At 33.2% G+C, this 17,724-nt stretch overlaps 2 protein-coding genes and 1 non-coding gene across 10 annotated transcripts; 2 read left to right on the top strand and 1 right to left on the bottom strand.

Moving 5' to 3' along the window:
- The first annotated feature begins 1,189 nt into the window (after positions 1–1,189).
- On the top strand, positions 1,190–4,193 carry LOC107008261 (eukaryotic translation initiation factor 5A-3). Its single transcript, XM_015207220.2, has 5 exons — positions 1,190–1,415; positions 2,820–2,942; positions 3,049–3,105; positions 3,186–3,260; positions 3,855–4,193. The coding sequence occupies exons 1-5, from the start codon at positions 1,293–1,295 to the stop codon at positions 3,954–3,956; spliced, it is 480 nt and encodes a 159-aa protein (XP_015062706.1). The 5' UTR covers positions 1,190–1,292; the 3' UTR covers positions 3,957–4,193.
- On the top strand, positions 3,485–3,603 carry LOC114075801. Its single transcript, XR_003576189.1, has one exon. It is a non-coding gene; the product is annotated as a small nucleolar RNA snoR100 (small nucleolar RNA).
- Positions 4,194–5,478: 1,285 nt separating the features above from the next.
- Positions 5,479–12,688, bottom strand: LOC107008005. Of its 8 annotated transcripts, none has more exons than XM_027913967.1 (2): positions 8,374–12,688; positions 5,479–7,213 (listed from the first exon to the last, which is right to left on the bottom strand). In XM_027913967.1, exon 1 carries the CDS (start codon positions 12,036–12,038, stop codon positions 10,947–10,949), a length of 1,092 nt encoding a protein of 363 aa, XP_027769768.1. In that variant the 5' UTR covers positions 12,039–12,688; the 3' UTR covers positions 5,479–7,213; positions 8,374–10,946. The 8 variants fall into 8 exon arrangements, with proteins under 8 accessions (XP_027769768.1, XP_027769769.1, XP_015062374.1 ...); XM_027913968.1 differs by having other exon boundaries at positions 5,479–6,839; XM_015206888.2 differs by having other exon boundaries at positions 5,479–5,797.
- Positions 12,689–17,724: the final 5,036 nt, after the last annotated feature.

The raw sequence follows: 17,724 nt of genomic DNA, 5'->3' as shown, positions 1-17,724 counted from the left end.
ATATATATATATATATATATATATATATATATATATATATATATATGTATGTATGTATGTATATAAAATTATAGAGTCAAAATCAAATATAATTTGTTTCAGATACAATGTATACAATTGGAGTCATCTGAAATACAATGTCTCTCTCATTCGTCTGGCTCCATATGTATATGTATATTTCATAATGTATCGGTTATTTCAAATACATGTATCAAATCTTATTTACATGGATCTGAGATATACTGACTCTCTTGCTCGTCTCCTTCCTATCTCGCGCGTCTCTCTTCCTAAGTATTTGCATTTCAGAGTTTATTTGACAATAAAAATACATGTATCTAAGTGTATTTAATCTAAAATCTCGTATAAAAATTATTAATTAGTGAGACAATATATAATTATTTCAAACTATATAAGAAGAACTAGTAAATATGATTAAAATGTCTATGCAATGAAGCATTTTTTCCCAAAAATAAATTAGAGTTGCAAACTAGTGCAATATTCAATTTGCTTCATATTATATGATCTATATTGATTTAAGTAAGATTTAACTAAAAATATATTTTACTTAATAAATCTCACTAATGATATTTTAAAATTCTAAATTTGATCACCATTACTGTTACTTTGTATAATTATTTAATATTAAAGAAATAGAGAGAGGAAATGGATTTCATCTATTTCAATTTATACCATACTTTTTCTTTTTTAAGAGTCAAGTAATTTAAGTTAAATAAAAAATTTACGCCTGAATTTTTTTTTTAAAAATGAAATTTATATATTTGTAAACTATGTAAAAACACAATAAGCCACAATAATTAACAATTCAAAATAATTAAAAAATATATAAAAAATTTACATTCAAAAATAATTTGATGCGTAAGAAGTAGTAATTTTTCATAATTACATAAAATGAACAAAGTAAATTAAAATAAATATTTTAATATCAAGGCTAGATAATATTAAACACAATATTTGAGAAACTTTCTCAAATAAAGAGTTCCATACAAATTGAAACATCTATTTTTAAGAAGAAAATACTATTTTTTATAAAAAAATGTCACGGAAATTAATACGAAAGGAGTGAATACAAAAAGATTTGACAGTTTTAATCCAACGGTGGAGAAGAAATCATTCAGTCTATCAAAGAAACAAAACCCTAAAAATCTACCCAAAAATCCCATTAGGTTTTTCTCCCACCATATAAATAGTCCCTCACGTGCTCTTCGCCTCCCTCGCCACCCATTCTACTCCCTGAATTTTTCTCCTTTTCCGTTCAATCGAATTTTTCAGCCATGTCTGACGAGGAGCATCAATTTGAGTCTAAGGCTGATGCCGGAGCATCAAAAACTTACCCTCAACAAGCTGGTACTATTCGTAAGAACGGTTATATCGTCATCAAAGGCCGTCCATGCAAGGTTACTTTTTTACGTATATTTAATTTATTTGGTTATAGCTGATGTATAGGGCTGTTCGTGTAGTTGATTAAGATGTGTGTGTTGGATTTGATTTAGAGAAGGATTGATTTGCTAATTTTTTTAAAAAAATTTATTCATGTATATGTGATTTATTTGGTAATAGGATATCTGTAGGGTTGATTTGAGATATGTTTGGATGAGATTTAGAGGACATACATGGTGTATTTGCTGTTGCGGTTGTAGATCTGATGCTCTGTGTTTTTTACTCTAAGTGTGTTTGATTAGGAAGTTGTTTTTTCGGTTGTGTAAGTAAGTTCGATAGTAGATGAATCGATCACTGTAGCGAAGTAGTGTTATAGGCTGAATGGACTGTATATAATCTGTCTATTTGCTTATTTTGATTCACTAGCATCTTACTAGCTAGTGAAAAAAAGAACCTTGTTTTCTTACTATGGGATATACAGTGGTTATTTTTATACTTTTTTTGGGATCGTGGACCTGGTGACTGGTTTATAGACTTGTGTAGTTCTTTTTCTGGTTTTGATTGCATATATTCTTTGGTTTGTTTGTTAGAAGAAAGGAATTTGGGTTGCTTGTATATTTTGTGCAATTATGGTAGAGTTATTTTTTATAGTAGATTTTGTCTTACTAAGAAATAGAGTAGCGTTATGTTAAGCAACCTTAACATGTAACTATAAGATTTGGGTTAGAGGGTTACCACCAAGGTATCAAGGGTGGGAAAGGGTCACTTTTGGTTTGGATGGTTGTCATCTATTGTATTGTATTGTTTTGTTAGTTTAATTACAGTTTTATGATATTGTATTGTCAAATCTATCTTGTTGGTAATGACAATAAGTAACATTATGTATAACAAACTAACAATTATATCTGTTTATTCTTTGAATGTTATCATGTGATATTATATAATAATGTAAAGCCATACAATTTATGTAAATGTGGTATTCATTAAAATAATATAGTACAATACAATACAACTCAATAACTTATGTAATTAACATCCAAATAGAGTAATTTTTTAGTGGTCTTACCAAAGAGAAGTGAAACACAAATAGATTTGATATTTCACCAGAGGTCCTTAGCGTCTAAAAACTCTTGTTAGTTTATTTTTCTGCTATTTGGTATGAAAATCTCTAATGTTGAATATATTTGTCCATAGATCTAGCTGTGGATTATATGTTGCTTTAGTTTGAATTATGTAACTGTTAAATGGTCCTTGTTGATGTATCATAGTTATGGATGTATATGTGGATAATGTGCAGCAAGTAACTTGATGATTCTGCTTCAGGAAATTGCATAGATGTATCTCCTTTTATTATGGTTCAAGTCATTATTACATTTATCTAGTATAAGCACTAGCTCTAAATCTGATACTTCTCATTACAGGTTGTGGAAGTCTCTACATCCAAAACTGGCAAGCACGGTCACGCCAAATGTCATTTCGTTGCTATTGACATCTTCACTGGGAAGAAGCTTGAGGATATTGTCCCCTCTTCACACAATTGTGATGTGTGTGCTCTCTGTTTCTTGTTTATGATCTTTGCCCCTTTCCCCCTATATTCCTTTTATCTGTATATTTGTGCTGATATTTGACAATTACATGTTCAAATTGCAGGTGCCCCATGTTAATCGTACAGATTATCAGCTTATTGACATCTCTGAAGATGGATTTGTATGTGCCTTTATTCTCTTGTCCGGTTCCTTTTTATATTTTTGATTGATGTGGTCTAATATTGCTGCACAACGTTACAGGTGAGTCTGCTTACTGACAATGGTAACACCAAGGATGACCTCAGGCTTCCTACTGATGAAAATCTGCTTTCACTGGTTAGTAATCTAATCTGAAGTTGTGTTTTCGGTGGCCCTGAAGGACTGGAAATTACAGTCACTTCCTCTTGTCGTATTTTGTTTCCTCCAGCTTATTTTCTCAGTAAATCTTCTTCTAGCACAAGCTTATTGCCTTTACCATGTTAAAAATGAATTTGTTTGGAGTCGTGGTTGTGTAAGAAACACAACCTGTGTACAATTAAGCCGATGCTCCGGACATTTAAAAATGAAGGCAGCATGGTTATGTGCACAGAGATTGAATCAGCAGAGTCGACATGTCTGCTCCCTCTGATACCCCTTTAAAGGGTTAATGATTTGGGGGCCTGGTTTTAGACTCACATCTTCTTTATCTACCAAAGTTGTTTTGGGTCAAAGTATGCGGTCTTCTCAGTTGTATGTAGCCTCTAATTCTTTCACAAGCTTCTCGAATCCCTATTGTAGAAGTTAGCCTGTACAACCATGGTTGTAAGTAAAAAAAGCTCATTGAATCTAGTGAAACATAATTTTTTCAGAACTTTGTTGGTTATTTTTCTTTTGAAAACTTCAGCGTACTTTGATGCAGCTACTGATTATTTTTTAACTTTCCGAATTCAGATCAAGGATGGGTTTGCCGAGGGTAAGGACCTCGTTGTGTCTGTTATGTCAGCTATGGGTGAGGAACAGATTAATGCTTTGAAGGATATTGGCCCCAAGTAATCTCTTGATTGGATGGATAGCTTGACGCGATGTTCTTTACGACCTTGAGTGAGATAGATATTTATAGTCATGGAAAAAAATTGTGATCTTATGGAATATTCGTATCATGATTTGTGGACCATTGTGAGTTTAGATTTTTATTTATGTTGTTTTAAATTGTGGTATTCATCTGGAATTTTGTCCTACTAAAGTTTTTTTTATTTGGTGTGGGGGAAATCTTTAACCTGCAGCTACATACCATCTTCTTCACCTATTTTGCTGCTTTATTACTTCAAATTACAGGAATTATTCTATAGTTTCTCCTGCATATTTTGGAGTAATACTATACACATTTTGAACTATCACGTTATTTCGATGTGAGATTCATCGATATGTCTGAAATAGTGGTTGAATTTTGAGTAGAAATGTATGAATCAGAAAATAAGATAAAAAACTAGAGAAGAATTATTTACAAATAGGAGTTATGTAACTCAAAACTTTACCTTTTTATTATAAGCTTGATATAATTGATTCACTTACAAGAAGTACTCAAAGAACACATGCACTTTATTATAATTGTATTCGTTGAGAATGATACATTCTTTAACTTACTTCCTTTTTTCTTTTTTTTTAGTTAGTTTTTTATATAATGATATATTTTTAAATTGAGTATCAATTTTACTTTAAAAATCTTCATATTATACATACATACAAATTTCCATCATTTATTTTAGACTAAAATTTTTGAAAGTCTTTCTTTATTAAACTTCGTCCAAATCAAATTAACTCAGATAAAATGAAAATGGAACACTGGAAGTAACATTTTTTTGGGCAAAAAATGGTAACATATACAATCACACAAGGCAAAAAATACAGATACAAATACACAAGATTATAATGAAATGCAACATTGACACAATTTTATTCATTCATACAAATTAAGAAATTTAAGAAATATTTTGTTGGGAGCCTGATTATGTTTTTAGAGTTAGTTGTTTTCAAAATTCAATCATTTGAACCAAAATGTCTTTTTAAATTTCTTTAATTTCGTGTCAAGTCAAATGTCTTCACGTAAAATGAAACGTGACAACATCACAAGCTCTTGAAAGGGGGTGCAAGTTTATAGGTACCACACTCTCTAGACTTTGCAACTTTCCTCTATTTGATTGGTTAAAATATTATGAAAAACATATTATTTCAAGAAAAAACAAGTTTCTTAAAAATCAGAAAACAACCGCTTAACCGAAGTAAGAAAAATAAATTCCAATAGTAGAATTACAAGCTCATTGTCTCCTCCATAACCCCACTCCTTGATCACCCTAAGCTCACCACTTGCTCAGCTTTTCTTCTTTGACATACTTCTTGTAAAGAAGGTTTAGCATTTTATAATCAAGTGAGATTATAGCTTTTTCTGTTCTTCATAGATCTGATGGAAGTAATAATACTTACTAGCACTTTAGCAAGTATACTATAAAAGGAGTAATTTTACAAAAATGTGTGTTGTAATAGGAAAAAGAACGTTATACAGAGGTAAAATATAACATAAAAAACCAATTCCCTAGTAAACTGTTGTTATAAAGAAGTTTTGACTTTACTTACATTTCTGTCTCTTTAGAAAGAGCGGTGAAATGATCAGACATACAGAAGAATGTAGCTCGACCACCTTACCAAAATGACTCCAGGGCCAGCCAAGTTTCTACCTCAGGTGGTGTTGCTTCTTCAGAGAGCAGTTTAGACTCTCCTGATATTCACCCATTTCAGATGTCATCATCAGGAGCTGACGAAGTTAGGTACTTCGCGGGACAATCAACATCTAGCATGACTCTTCAGTAAGTTCTGCACTAGCGATGGAGATGAGGCATCTGGTAAGGAAGATAATGATTAGACACCTACAAGGATAGTGCAAATATCCTTTTTGATACTGATCATGATGATAGACTCAGTAGACTAATGATAACATCTTCAACCTGGCCTATTCCACTGGATATAGGGAAAGAGGGACCCTAGAAATATATCAACTTCTGATAATGCAGTATATCATCTTTGTTTAGCTCCCTCATTCGAGTTTCTCCATAAATTGATCCAGAAAAACATAGAAAAACAAATATGCTAAGTTGATTCTGTTCCACACTGGATTGAGTAGTGCATAAATATCACATGCAATAGCGATATGCAAAGGAATCATCATAACTATCATATACAGTTGGAATGCTGCAAATGAATCTAGCTGACTTTTACACTAGCAAATAAAAGTAACCCCAGAGTACAGCATTTGACTGAATGATGCAATATATTCCATAAAAGTTCGTGAGATGGCTTAAAGTTAATGCAAATACAGCTCAAATATGTACTTCATTTACGTTAAACTAAACGTTTGGGACTATGGCACTGTTATCTGGATTGAACACTTCATAATAGACAATTCATCTGCTTTGGACCAAATTAATACAAATAAAACCACTATAGATGCAGATCCTAAAGGCAGATAACACTTGTGTGATACAGGAACTGTTCATTTGCACTCAAAACACCTACAATTGTATATACACCATCCTTCACAAAGTGTGCCCTTCTTTAACATTCCAAATCCCCAAAAGACCATGGTAAATAAGTTCTCCACTTGGAGAAGCCCTCCAGACTACAACAGCAATAACAACAAACCCAATAAAATCCCATAAAGTGGGTCTGGGGAGGGTAGGGTATACACATGCCTTACCACTATCTCTCCGAGATAGAGTATGCTTCTGAAAGATCCTAGGCTCGAGTTAATGAAAACAGTCTGATATGATTGTATATTTATCTCCATACTCCAAGTATAAAAAAGGGATTGTATGATAGCAGTCTGGTGAAAGGTGATTCACAGCTTTATATAGAAAGGAATTACAATTGATGTCTGATGTGAACCTGGAAAATAAGCATTATATCATCTACATGTTTGTAAAAGATATCAGCACTCAAATCTACCAAGAAATAATGATTTATTAAAAAGCTTTCACTTTAGCTAGGGACTTCAGCTTCTGAATGAGAGATTTCAACGGGAAAGTTGATATGATAAATGAAGAGCATTAGCAAATGAAGATGAACAAGCTACCAGAAAACTGAATCTATAAGCATATAAAGCGCGAAAACAAAAATTCCGGATGTCATCATCAGGAGCTGAAGAGTTAGGTACTTCGCAGTACAATCAACATCTAGCATGACTCTTCAGAAGGAAACTCCATTGTCAAGGTATGCACTAGTCAGGACATGACGCATCTGGTAAGATAATGGTCAGACACCTAAAAGGATCGTGCAAAGGTCAATTAAGTGGAGAAGCCATTTTGGTGATGACCATGATGAATGATGATAGAATCAATAGACTAGGGCTAAAGTCATCTGCGACCCCTTGAAGTTGTCTGCATAATTCATTTAGAAACTTCAACTAGGATTGGTACCTATTGAACACTTCTATTGTTCAGAATAAGTACCTATTTGACACTTTTCGCTGACACGGCAAGGAAGGTGTAATACACATCCATTCAGCGCGTCAGAACGTATTTTAGTTTTTTTTTTTTTTTTAAATCTCTTTCTTCTTCCTTCTTCCTTAGCCATAACTTCTTCCAAAACCAATACCATCTTCGCTGATGATGTTGCCACCAACACCTTCCACCCTTTTCTTTTCTCCTGCTTCCTCTTCCTCTCCTTCCCCCTCACCTCTATCATATTCAACTATAGAAACACCATTATGATTTCCTTTTCCATTTTCTTTAAATTTGTTAAATATTGTGATCTTATTTACGGGAAAAAATATAGACCCATACAATGACTTCTTCTTCAATTTTTTTTATTGAAAATATATCTAACAAATCAGATTTAAAATAAAAAAAAACGAATATGCTTAGATGATTATGTAGTCAATGATTTTATTGATATCTAAAATTATAAGTGGTTCATATTTTGTAGGTTCACGTATTGATTAATTTTTAGGCATATGCAATTTGCTATTTTCAACTTTAAAAAAACAGATCTGAAAAAAGAAAAGTGGGTTAAGAGGATTTGAAGGTGATGAAAACTATGGTCGAGGAGGGGACTATGGTGACGAATAGGATTTCAAAGTGATGACAACACTTGAATTTTTTCTTTTTTCTTTTTTTTTCCGTCAAAATGCCACATGTACGTAATTGATTTGTCAATTTTCCATGTCATCGCGAGTGTATTACACACATTTCATACTTTTAGGTGATTGTCAAAAAAGTGTTCAAAGGTTCAAATCCGAATTAGTAGAGGTGTCCAATAGGTACAAGTCCTAGTTGAGGTGTCTAAGTGAATTATGCGGACAACTATAAGGGGCCGTTCATGACTTAAGCCATAGACTAGTGATACCATCTTCAACCTGGCCTATTCCATTGGGCATTGGGAGAGAGGAGGCTGTAAATATTCACTTGGAAAAAAAACATACCATTCTCTCAACTTAATGCAGCATCTGATGGTCATTTAGTCATTTCTGCTTATCAAGTGTTTGTGTTAACTGTTCCAGAATAGTCTTGTGATGTCTTCCCTTCATGAACAAAACCACTGCAACTTACCAAATGACACAAGTAGAGGGACCCCAGAGATATCTCAACTTCTGATAATGCAGTATATCTTCTTTTAGCTCCCTCATTCGGGTTCCTCAATAAACTGATCCAGAAAACACAGAAAAGACAAATATGCTAAGTGGATTCTGTTCCACACTGAATTAAGTAGTGCATAAACTATCACATGCAATAGGCATATGCAAAGGAATCATCAAAACTGTCATATACGATTGGATACAGCAAATGAATCTATTTATGGCTCTAGCAAAGGAAAGTAACCCCAGAACACAGCATTTGACTGAATGAAGCAATATATTCAATAAAAGTTCTTGAGATGGCTCAAACTGTAACTTAAATACAACACAAATATGTACTGCATTTACATAAAACTAATTGTTTACGACTGAGGTGCTGTTATATAGATTAGAACACTTCATAGTGAACAATTATCTGCTTTACACCAAATTAATTATTAATTAAAAGAAACCCACTATACATGCAGATACTAAAGGTAGATAAAACTTTTGTGATGCCGCAGCTGTTCATTTGCACCCAAGCACCAACAATCGTACACATCATCCATCACAAAGTGTGTCCTTTACCACTCTAAACCCCCAAAAGACCATGGTAAATAAGTTTTCACTAGGAGAAGACTTGACTCTAGACTACAACAACAACAAATCCAATGAAACCCACAAAGTGGGGTCTGGGGAGGGTAGAGTGTAAGAACACCTTACCACTACCTCTCTGAGGTAGAGAGGTTGCTTCAAAAGTATACGATCTACATGATTGTAGAATATCATCAGCACTCAAATCTACCAAGAAATAATGATTCATTAAAAAGCTTTTACTTTAGCTATGAACTTCAGCTTCCGAATGAGAGATGACAATGGGAAAGCCCTAATAATTTAAGCTGACATGATAAAATGAAGATTATTAGCAAATGAAGAAGATCAACCTATCAGAACACTGACTCTATAAGCATACAAAGCAGGGAAACCAAACATTTTGAGGGTACCTTCAAATTCTATACATTCCAAGCCAAGTGAAGAATTTGTGATTGCACGGAACAGATTCCCCCACTTAATGAGAGTAAACCTTAATAGCTTCTGCACTCTACACTGCGCCACATATTCAAACTACACTACATGATAGTATTCAACTTCTCCGCCATACATTTGCAACTTCTGCCTGAAAGTAAGTGCCAACATCTTATATAATTTTCGCCTGACGGACGTGACCTTAGCAGGTTTTACAAACCAAATGCAGAGACCATTGCATCACCTGTCAGAGAAATTATAAGGATCATGTTTAGAAGATTCTGGAAATTCATGTAGGTAGATTTGGATATAACCAGTTTGCTATCGATTGATAGTGCAGCATTTGTGCATCTTCGACACTGAAAATAGCTGACGCCTGATGGATCAGTTGGTAATACAGAGGAATGCTGGGCTCTTCTTTCACTCCCTGGCTAATATGTCATTACTCAAATAACACCTTGCCAGTTCTCAAGTTATAAGACTTCCTCGTCTATCAGTACCAATTTTCCAATGATTTCTCTAATGGCACACTCGCTCGCGTCTAAAGACAAAAGGTGATCATTTTTTTGCAAGTAAAACAAAAAGTAACGACACAGAGGAAGAGATACATGAAAACATTTTCACGAGATTGATACCTAGTATTATATCCTAGAATCTCCTTAGCCCAGTTTCTAGTTTCCAAGAGAAGAGAGAATCTGTGAGTTCCTCTTTTTCCATCCCCAATGCATACTTCTCATAATTTAGTGAGAGAACCTGTTTATTGTGGAAAACCACAACTGAAGTCCCCCACCCCCACTCACACACAGAGAGACAGAGAGAGTATAATAAAGAAAAGAGAAGAAAGTGGCACTAGTTTTTAGGAAATAATTCTTAAGAGACATTTCCTAAACAAAGAAGAATAATTATGAAAGCTATTCCAAAATAAAAATCATCAATTATGGAGCTCTATGAAGGTCTCACGACATTCCTATTAGAAAGCCACACTCTATTTATTACAGTTGTTTTAAGCTCAATCACTCACTGCATAACATGCAAATGGAGACAGATAATTGACCATGAAAGAAAACTCAAAGATATCTTTATAAATTGTGAATGACAAAAAGTACATTGCTTAAAATTTTAAAATCTCAAGCTGAGGTTTTCAACAGCTTATTACTGTGCAAGAATCCTAAATTACCATCTTTCAAATGATTTTCTTCTGGTAATAAATATGATATATGTTGGCAGACAACAGATCTGCAAAGAAGCTATTTATGATGAAGTGGTCAACTAGGCTAAACCATATAACTTATCCGCCTTCAGCATCTGATAACTTTCTCAAGGATTCAACTCATTCTTTTTCTTGCCAAGAGACGCATAAATTGAATCCTTGTCAAAATAACTTCCAGTAGCTTCAAGAGCCTTAAATTCGAATTTCAAACATGTGACTGGACTTCTGCTAATGCTGAAGAAATAGTCAAGGCTTCTAGCACAGGTTGAGTTTCTTCACTTGAGGTTTCCATTCTATACGATTTACAACTGAAGTAGAAAACAGTACTCATCATAGAGTCAATAAGTATCACAAATGAGTACAATATCACCAAAAGGGGCCCTTCCCATAATCTTGAAGATCCATCTCCATAGCTTATTGTCTTCACTCTATGCTCAAACAAACCCTGCACAATTGCCATCCCAATAGTTGATCCAAGAAATATGAGAAGTCCAACTTGTGTCTGCCCCTTGATGAGTGAACTGGACATAAGCAATGCTTGTGGTCCAGAGTCATCCTCTAAAACAGATATCACAATTGCAATGTTGCAAATAATAATAGCATTTGCTAAAATTATAGAGAAAATCATCCCTACTATCATTGCGGGATACAAAATTAAATCGGGAGGAAACCCCATGATCGAGAAAACACTGCTCACAGAAACAAGAAGTACAATAAACAATGTGAGGCATCCAGCAATCACAACACACACCCACAGGTAAGTCACAACAACCCGCTTCCAAATCTTGGTCATAATGACATAAAACTTTTGTGAATCAAACTTTTTCCTAGAGTAAGTGCAATCAACTGAATAAACTATAGCAGCTTTTGACAACACCGATAACGTTACATACAGAGGGAAGCACATTACAGCTGAAATCACCACTTCAGAGAATTTATGACAGGACTGCTTGATAAATGGCTCAAGTGGAAGCCCACTTGTTTTGGCTACAAGCAATAACCTCATACTCAGTCTCGTAACAAACGGCTGATAGACCAATACATTAGATAAAACAACAGCAGATACAGGGCAAATTAGCAATGCAGCAATTGTCATGAAACCTATTGAATTATACCGCAGAATTCTCACAGTTTCCCTCAAAATCTCTAGAGCACTCAAAGTAAGAAACTGGTGATCCGTATGTGAAACCAAATCAATAGATTCCAATTCAAATTTTTGATGATTTGGGTCATCTTTTTTACCTTCACCTGATGTAACTGAGTTCACTCTAGGACTCAGTCCACTGGAAATTTCCATCTTTAACCAAATTACAAACCACAATTTTTCTTTACAAAAACACAATTCTTGAGAACCAAAAGATACAAAAACACAAAATTACATGTCCCTTTAATCAACAGTATAATAAAAAGGAAGAAAAGATACTTATCACCAAAATCGGATCTACCCCTTTTGATCAGGTTTATTAAAATTCACTGTTTTTCAGCTCGAACCATGTATATACAATGTATAATAAATCGCACCCTCGGCCGACTAACATTAAAATCTTGGATCTGTCTCTACGTATTAGCTCCAAAAAAATGGTACCCAGATCTGCATAACAAGATTGAATTGGGGAACTTTTACAGTGAAACTTGGATGACAGCTTTGTAAACCAAAAGGGTATATGCAAAACTCCAGACCCCGAAAAAAAAATCGCTGAAACTGTATATAAGTGATCTGGATCAAAGAAATGAGCAGAAGAAGAGGGTCATGAAGTGCATATACGGTGCAGAAAAAGAGGAAAGAGTGAAATGAAAGGAGAACAAAGGAGGATGAAAGATCAGGTGATTTGGGGGATGAAGAAAGGTATCATAATGATGAGGAAGAAGAAGAAGGAAGAAGATTGGAAAGTGAGAGTGGAAGTGCCAAGTGTAAAACAAGGTGTGTGTGATTATAGTTTGATTAGAAAATATTTAGTCCCTTTCATACCAATTTAAGACCTTGTTTGAAAAGATTTAGTTATTTAGATTTTGAATAAAATCTTCATATTATTAATAAAATATTTTTTTGCCATCATTAGTCACTATTACAGCTATCTATCATTATAATTATATTTAGGAATCGTTTGATAAGAATAAATTATTCCAGGATTAGTTATCTAGGATAAGCTATTCCAGATAATTTATTCCACCATTTACATGAGACAATTTATCCATCACTATGGTATAAATAGCGGGATAATTTATCCTAAACATGGCAACAAAACAAGACAAAAATTTTATCCCATTACTATTTATTTTTTTCCCTCACACCAAACGACCTCTTATTGTCATTGATCGCCACTTTCATCATCATTGTCAGACATTATCATCGTTGCGGTTAGTCCTTGCTACCCATCATCTTTACCGTCACAACTTGCATCGCCACCGACAAATTGTCATCCAACATACATTCTTTAGTAACCACACTAAAACACAAATCACACTTATCTTCACAACTGTCATGACTATCTTACTAGCGACTTACATCAGTTATTACCATCATTGTTTGTCGCGATCCAAACTATTGCGATTGACACTCATACTAAACCCTTATCGGCGAACTAAATCTTAACGTACAACACATATAATCATCTAAGCAAGTTATCAAATTATTAACAAAGTGATTACAAATTTTCATAATGAAATTAATAAAAACAAATGGAAATTCAACTACTACATTCCCAAAATTCAAAACTCATCGTACTAAAACTCTAACACAAGTATATAGATAAATATGATATAAGTATGTACTCTTTCTAACACAATCCCTTTATCATCACTAGACCTTACCTAGTATGTCGATTCATTAACTACTAAGAAATGATCACCAATCAATATATCCATAAACCCACTTCATAAACAAGTTACAAAATAATGGAAATCATATCCACACTGGCCTTGTAGTTGTTGATGTTGTCCAAACTATACCCTTTTATGGGATTAAAATCGTTGATTGCAAATACAATAATCCAATAAGGTTGAGGTTGAATTCCACAGAGAGCGTACTAGAGTTCTTTTACAATTTGTTATCGAAATTCAAATCAGTAACTACTGTTGGAAAATAGTAGGTATTGAAAATTACTAACTACTTTAACTAATTGGATTCTTATCAGTAATAAAGATAAACTAGGGTTACAAGACTTGGATATCAGAAGTCAAGCAAATACTTTATTATCAACTCATTCAAATATGTTCATTGTGCAAAACTAAAGAATTCATAAGTTTTCTAATGTCTCTTGGCTCAATTAAGAGAATATCACCTAAGTCTTTACCGTCATTTAGGTGTTAAACTAATTTGTTCATTCATCAAAAGCCTCAAGTTAACTATCCTCTTTTGAGCTCAAACTATTGGATGGTGATTGGTAGCACCAAGTCCCTATCAATAATCACGTTTCCTAATATTAACTTTTTTAGTCAAGCAAGAATACATAAAATTCTTAATGTTTGTAATCATCAAAAAAAGTCTTTACTAAAGAACCTTAATACACAATAATCACCCTTCATGAGAAGATATTTGTTGTAAAGAACACATTATCGTCATCCCTACTCCAAGTTTCATAGCTCTAGTTATGAATTTAGCTACTTATAACTAGTGGTAAACAATAATGATAAAAATTAAAACAACTAAAGAACATTAATTGAGAAGAAAGCAATAACAACCTTTGATTTATGCAACTCTTTCGAGAGAATCTCGTTTGTTCCACAATAAGCTACTAAAACTGCAAAGAAAACCCTAAAACTAAGAATAATGGATCTTCTAATATCTATGAATAAGTCATAATCTTCTACTAATAATATGTAATTCTAAAAACTTCACCACAAAGACAAATATATAGTAGTAGGATTGATATCCTAATCTGGTTGAACTCTATTAATGGGGTCAAATACAGTCTGATAAACATGGGTTATCATGTGGGGTATATGGCGAGGGCAATTGTCTCGTGACATAGGGTCCATCTCAGATTATCATCCTTTGGTTGAGTGTCTAAAGTTTAGTTGTTTGATAATTGCACAACAAGACCCATTTTTTAGGATCCTTCATACAATTATTTTTTCTTTGTCTTAGTCTGGATTGCTCAGTTCTGCGATTCAATTCATCTCATAAGTCTTTTCTTGCTGCTTTTGGACTAAAAAATTATCTCAATCATTTCTATTAGCTTATCATAACATGTAATCACTAAAAATATGAATATTCACAAGATTATACCTAGAACATCGCTAAAACATTGATAAAATATTGTGTTTAATTACATAATTACACTCCAGACATCCATGTAAATCCTACATCTTACCAGTCATCTTTAGCAATCACTCAATAAAGCAAAAATTTGTCTCTTATATATATATATATATATATACACACACACACACACACACACACACACATTCTAAAGGGTCTTCATGTATTCTATCTAGTTATGAACTATATCATGTACCGTACCAACAACACATCAAACTCGAGCCACTAATTATCAGAATAGTAAGTATATGTTACCTTGTGCACATATCTCAACATGGTAGCCTCTCCAATCATCTCTTAGGACAACACATTAGCTATAAAATAATTAAAAGTTCACAATTCATAATATTAGTCAAATAGATAGTTCACATGCTTAGCCACACATGCAATCATCAATTCAACCATTAACAAAACACAACTAGGTCCAAAGACTAGTTAATATGCTATACAACTCATACCTCATACAAAACTAAGCAAAGTATAACTTTAAATAAATAACCTACCTCAACCAAAGATCTGAGAACGAACAAGCTAAATAACTAGAGCCTTTTCTTTTCTAACAACCACAAAATTCTTAAAGTACAATAAAAACAAAATATGATAGTACTTTAATAATCTATTCCCTCAAACAAAGTATTTTTTGTATAAAAATTCACCTAATTCTACTTTTTATATGATTTAACTATTTATCTAGAAGTTATATCATCATACATGAGGTTTCCATGATCACACCAGTCTCAGTTATGGAGTTTCATCCCCGTGAACCCCTTTAGAGCAATTCATATGCTTGAACAATCCATTTTATGGAGTTTCTAGTTTCCTCAAAGTCATAGTTAATGAATAATTCATAATTCTATACGAAAAGAAAAACGAATTTTTTTTTAGAACAGCATAAACATACTCCCAATTTGCTGTCCCACCAAGTTAAATAATTTTCAAACCCACAAATTTCTATAAGGATCATGCCTTTAAATTTTAAGTGGAAATCAAATTAAGATTGAAAATATAGATAAATAACACTTACATTTTGAGAGGAAAAGTCCTAGTCCTTGGAAAAATCATCATTGGGATTCTCTAGTCAAATATTTTTAGTTCTGACTTAAATTGAGTAAAAGATGACGTAAAATAAGATATTCTTTTTCAGGACTTATGCTATGGCAAAGAAATCCTTTGCTATGGTGAACCTCCGCAAGATGTAAATCTTCGTCATGGCTAAATATTATTTTCTATGGAGATGTCTCTATTGTGAAACCCTACTTTGCCATGGCGAAGCCCTAGCAGTGAGCTAACCCATCTTTTAGTTCTAATTTTTTTCAACTCTTAACCTATAGAAACCTATACGAGGGTACTATGACCCCTAACCAATCATAATTACGAAAAAAAAATCATTGTATCAAATGTCAAGTAAACACATGTTAATTTCAGAACATACAAAATTGAAAGAACAAAATGAAAGAAAAGGATACCTAAGTTCACGAAAAGTTGAGGAGATTTGCTATGCATATCTAATTTGGTCGCCCAAGTGGCATCCTGTACAAGGAAGTTCTTCCATTGGACCTTAATAGATAAAATCACTCTAAATTTCAACTTCTAGACCTCCATATCTTGAATAGTTACAAGCTCCTCCTTATAAGATATACTCTTGTCAAACAACACAAAGTCTCATGAAATAATATAATTTCCATTGCAATAGAACTTATGCAGTATAGACACATGAAATACTGGATAAACACTAACAAACTTGGAGTCAAAGACAACTCATATCCTACATCTCCGACTCGCATAAGATCTCAAAAGAACAGATGAATTGTATACTTAACTTACCTTGATTCTCAAACCTCATCCCACCTTTTATAGTCTAAGTCTTGAGAAAGACTCGCTCTCCCACCATGAATTTCATATCTCTAACCTTTTGATCTGCTTATTTCTTTTGTCTATTTTGAGTTGTCAAAAACTACTTCCGGATTCACTTGACCTTCTTCAAGGATCTTCTTAGAAGATCATTACCCACGGTCTCATCTTAAGTACATCAAATTCAAAAATAGAAGATCTATATCTCCTCTCATATAAAACCTCAAATAGAGTCATGTCAATGTTTGAGTGGTAACTATTATTATAAGCGAGCTCAACCAACGATAATAATTGATCGTAATGACCACCAAAGTCTATTATACACATGCAAAATATGTCCTCCAAAAATGAATAGTCTTCTTAGACTTCCTAACAATCTTATAGTGAAAAGCTTTACTAATATCAAGCCTTGTATCCTATTGATCAACCTGCAAGGTCCTTTAAAAATTATAAGTAATTTGTGTACCTCTATATGAAATTATGGATATTAGGAGTTAGGACCCATAAAACTGAACAAACTCTCAATGATAGATCTTTTGATAATTATTCAACATTATTTTATGTTTAGGTAATTTCTTTTACTTTATGTTCAAGGACTAGCGTCATTTTTAGTGATGAATAATGTAGCTACCCGAAAGGTCATTTTTGAATTTTTTAAAATAAAAGTACCATTTACCCTTTCTAATAGTTGCCCTAAATCATTTCAGATCAGTTTGTGAGGGTTGATTTCAAAATTTGAAGAAAAGGTTGTAATTTTGGAAGTTTTAAGTTTTGAAGATTAGGTTGTTCAAAATGGTTTTCAGTGTCAAACTAGCATTTCGAGTCTCAAAATGAAATTTTGTCAACTCCATCAATTCTGTAGATGTTTCGA

Source organism: Solanum pennellii, chromosome 1 (genome assembly GCF_001406875.1).
Source record: "Solanum pennellii chromosome 1, SPENNV200".
NCBI classification, from domain to species: domain Eukaryota; kingdom Viridiplantae; phylum Streptophyta; class Magnoliopsida; order Solanales; family Solanaceae; genus Solanum; species Solanum pennellii.
The sequence above is the reverse complement of the archived record's forward strand: the minus strand, read 5'-3'. Positions and strand labels throughout refer to the sequence as shown.

Excerpts from the sequence above, each read along its gene's own strand:
- LOC107008261 (XM_015207220.2), top strand. The coding sequence starts at position 1,293 with ATGTCTGACGAGGAGCATCAATTTGAGTCTAAGGCTGATGCCGGAGCA. Across the intron at positions 1,416-2,819 it reads TCAAAGGCCGTCCATGCAAG|GTTGTGGAAGTCTCTACATC; the intron begins GTTACTTTTTTA and ends TTCTCATTACAG. Across the intron at positions 3,261-3,854 it reads ATGAAAATCTGCTTTCACTG|ATCAAGGATGGGTTTGCCGA; the intron begins GTTAGTAATCTA and ends TTCCGAATTCAG.
- LOC107008005 (XM_027913967.1), bottom strand. The coding sequence starts at position 12,038 with ATGGAAATTTCCAGTGGACTGAGTCCTAGAGTGAACTCAGTTACATCA.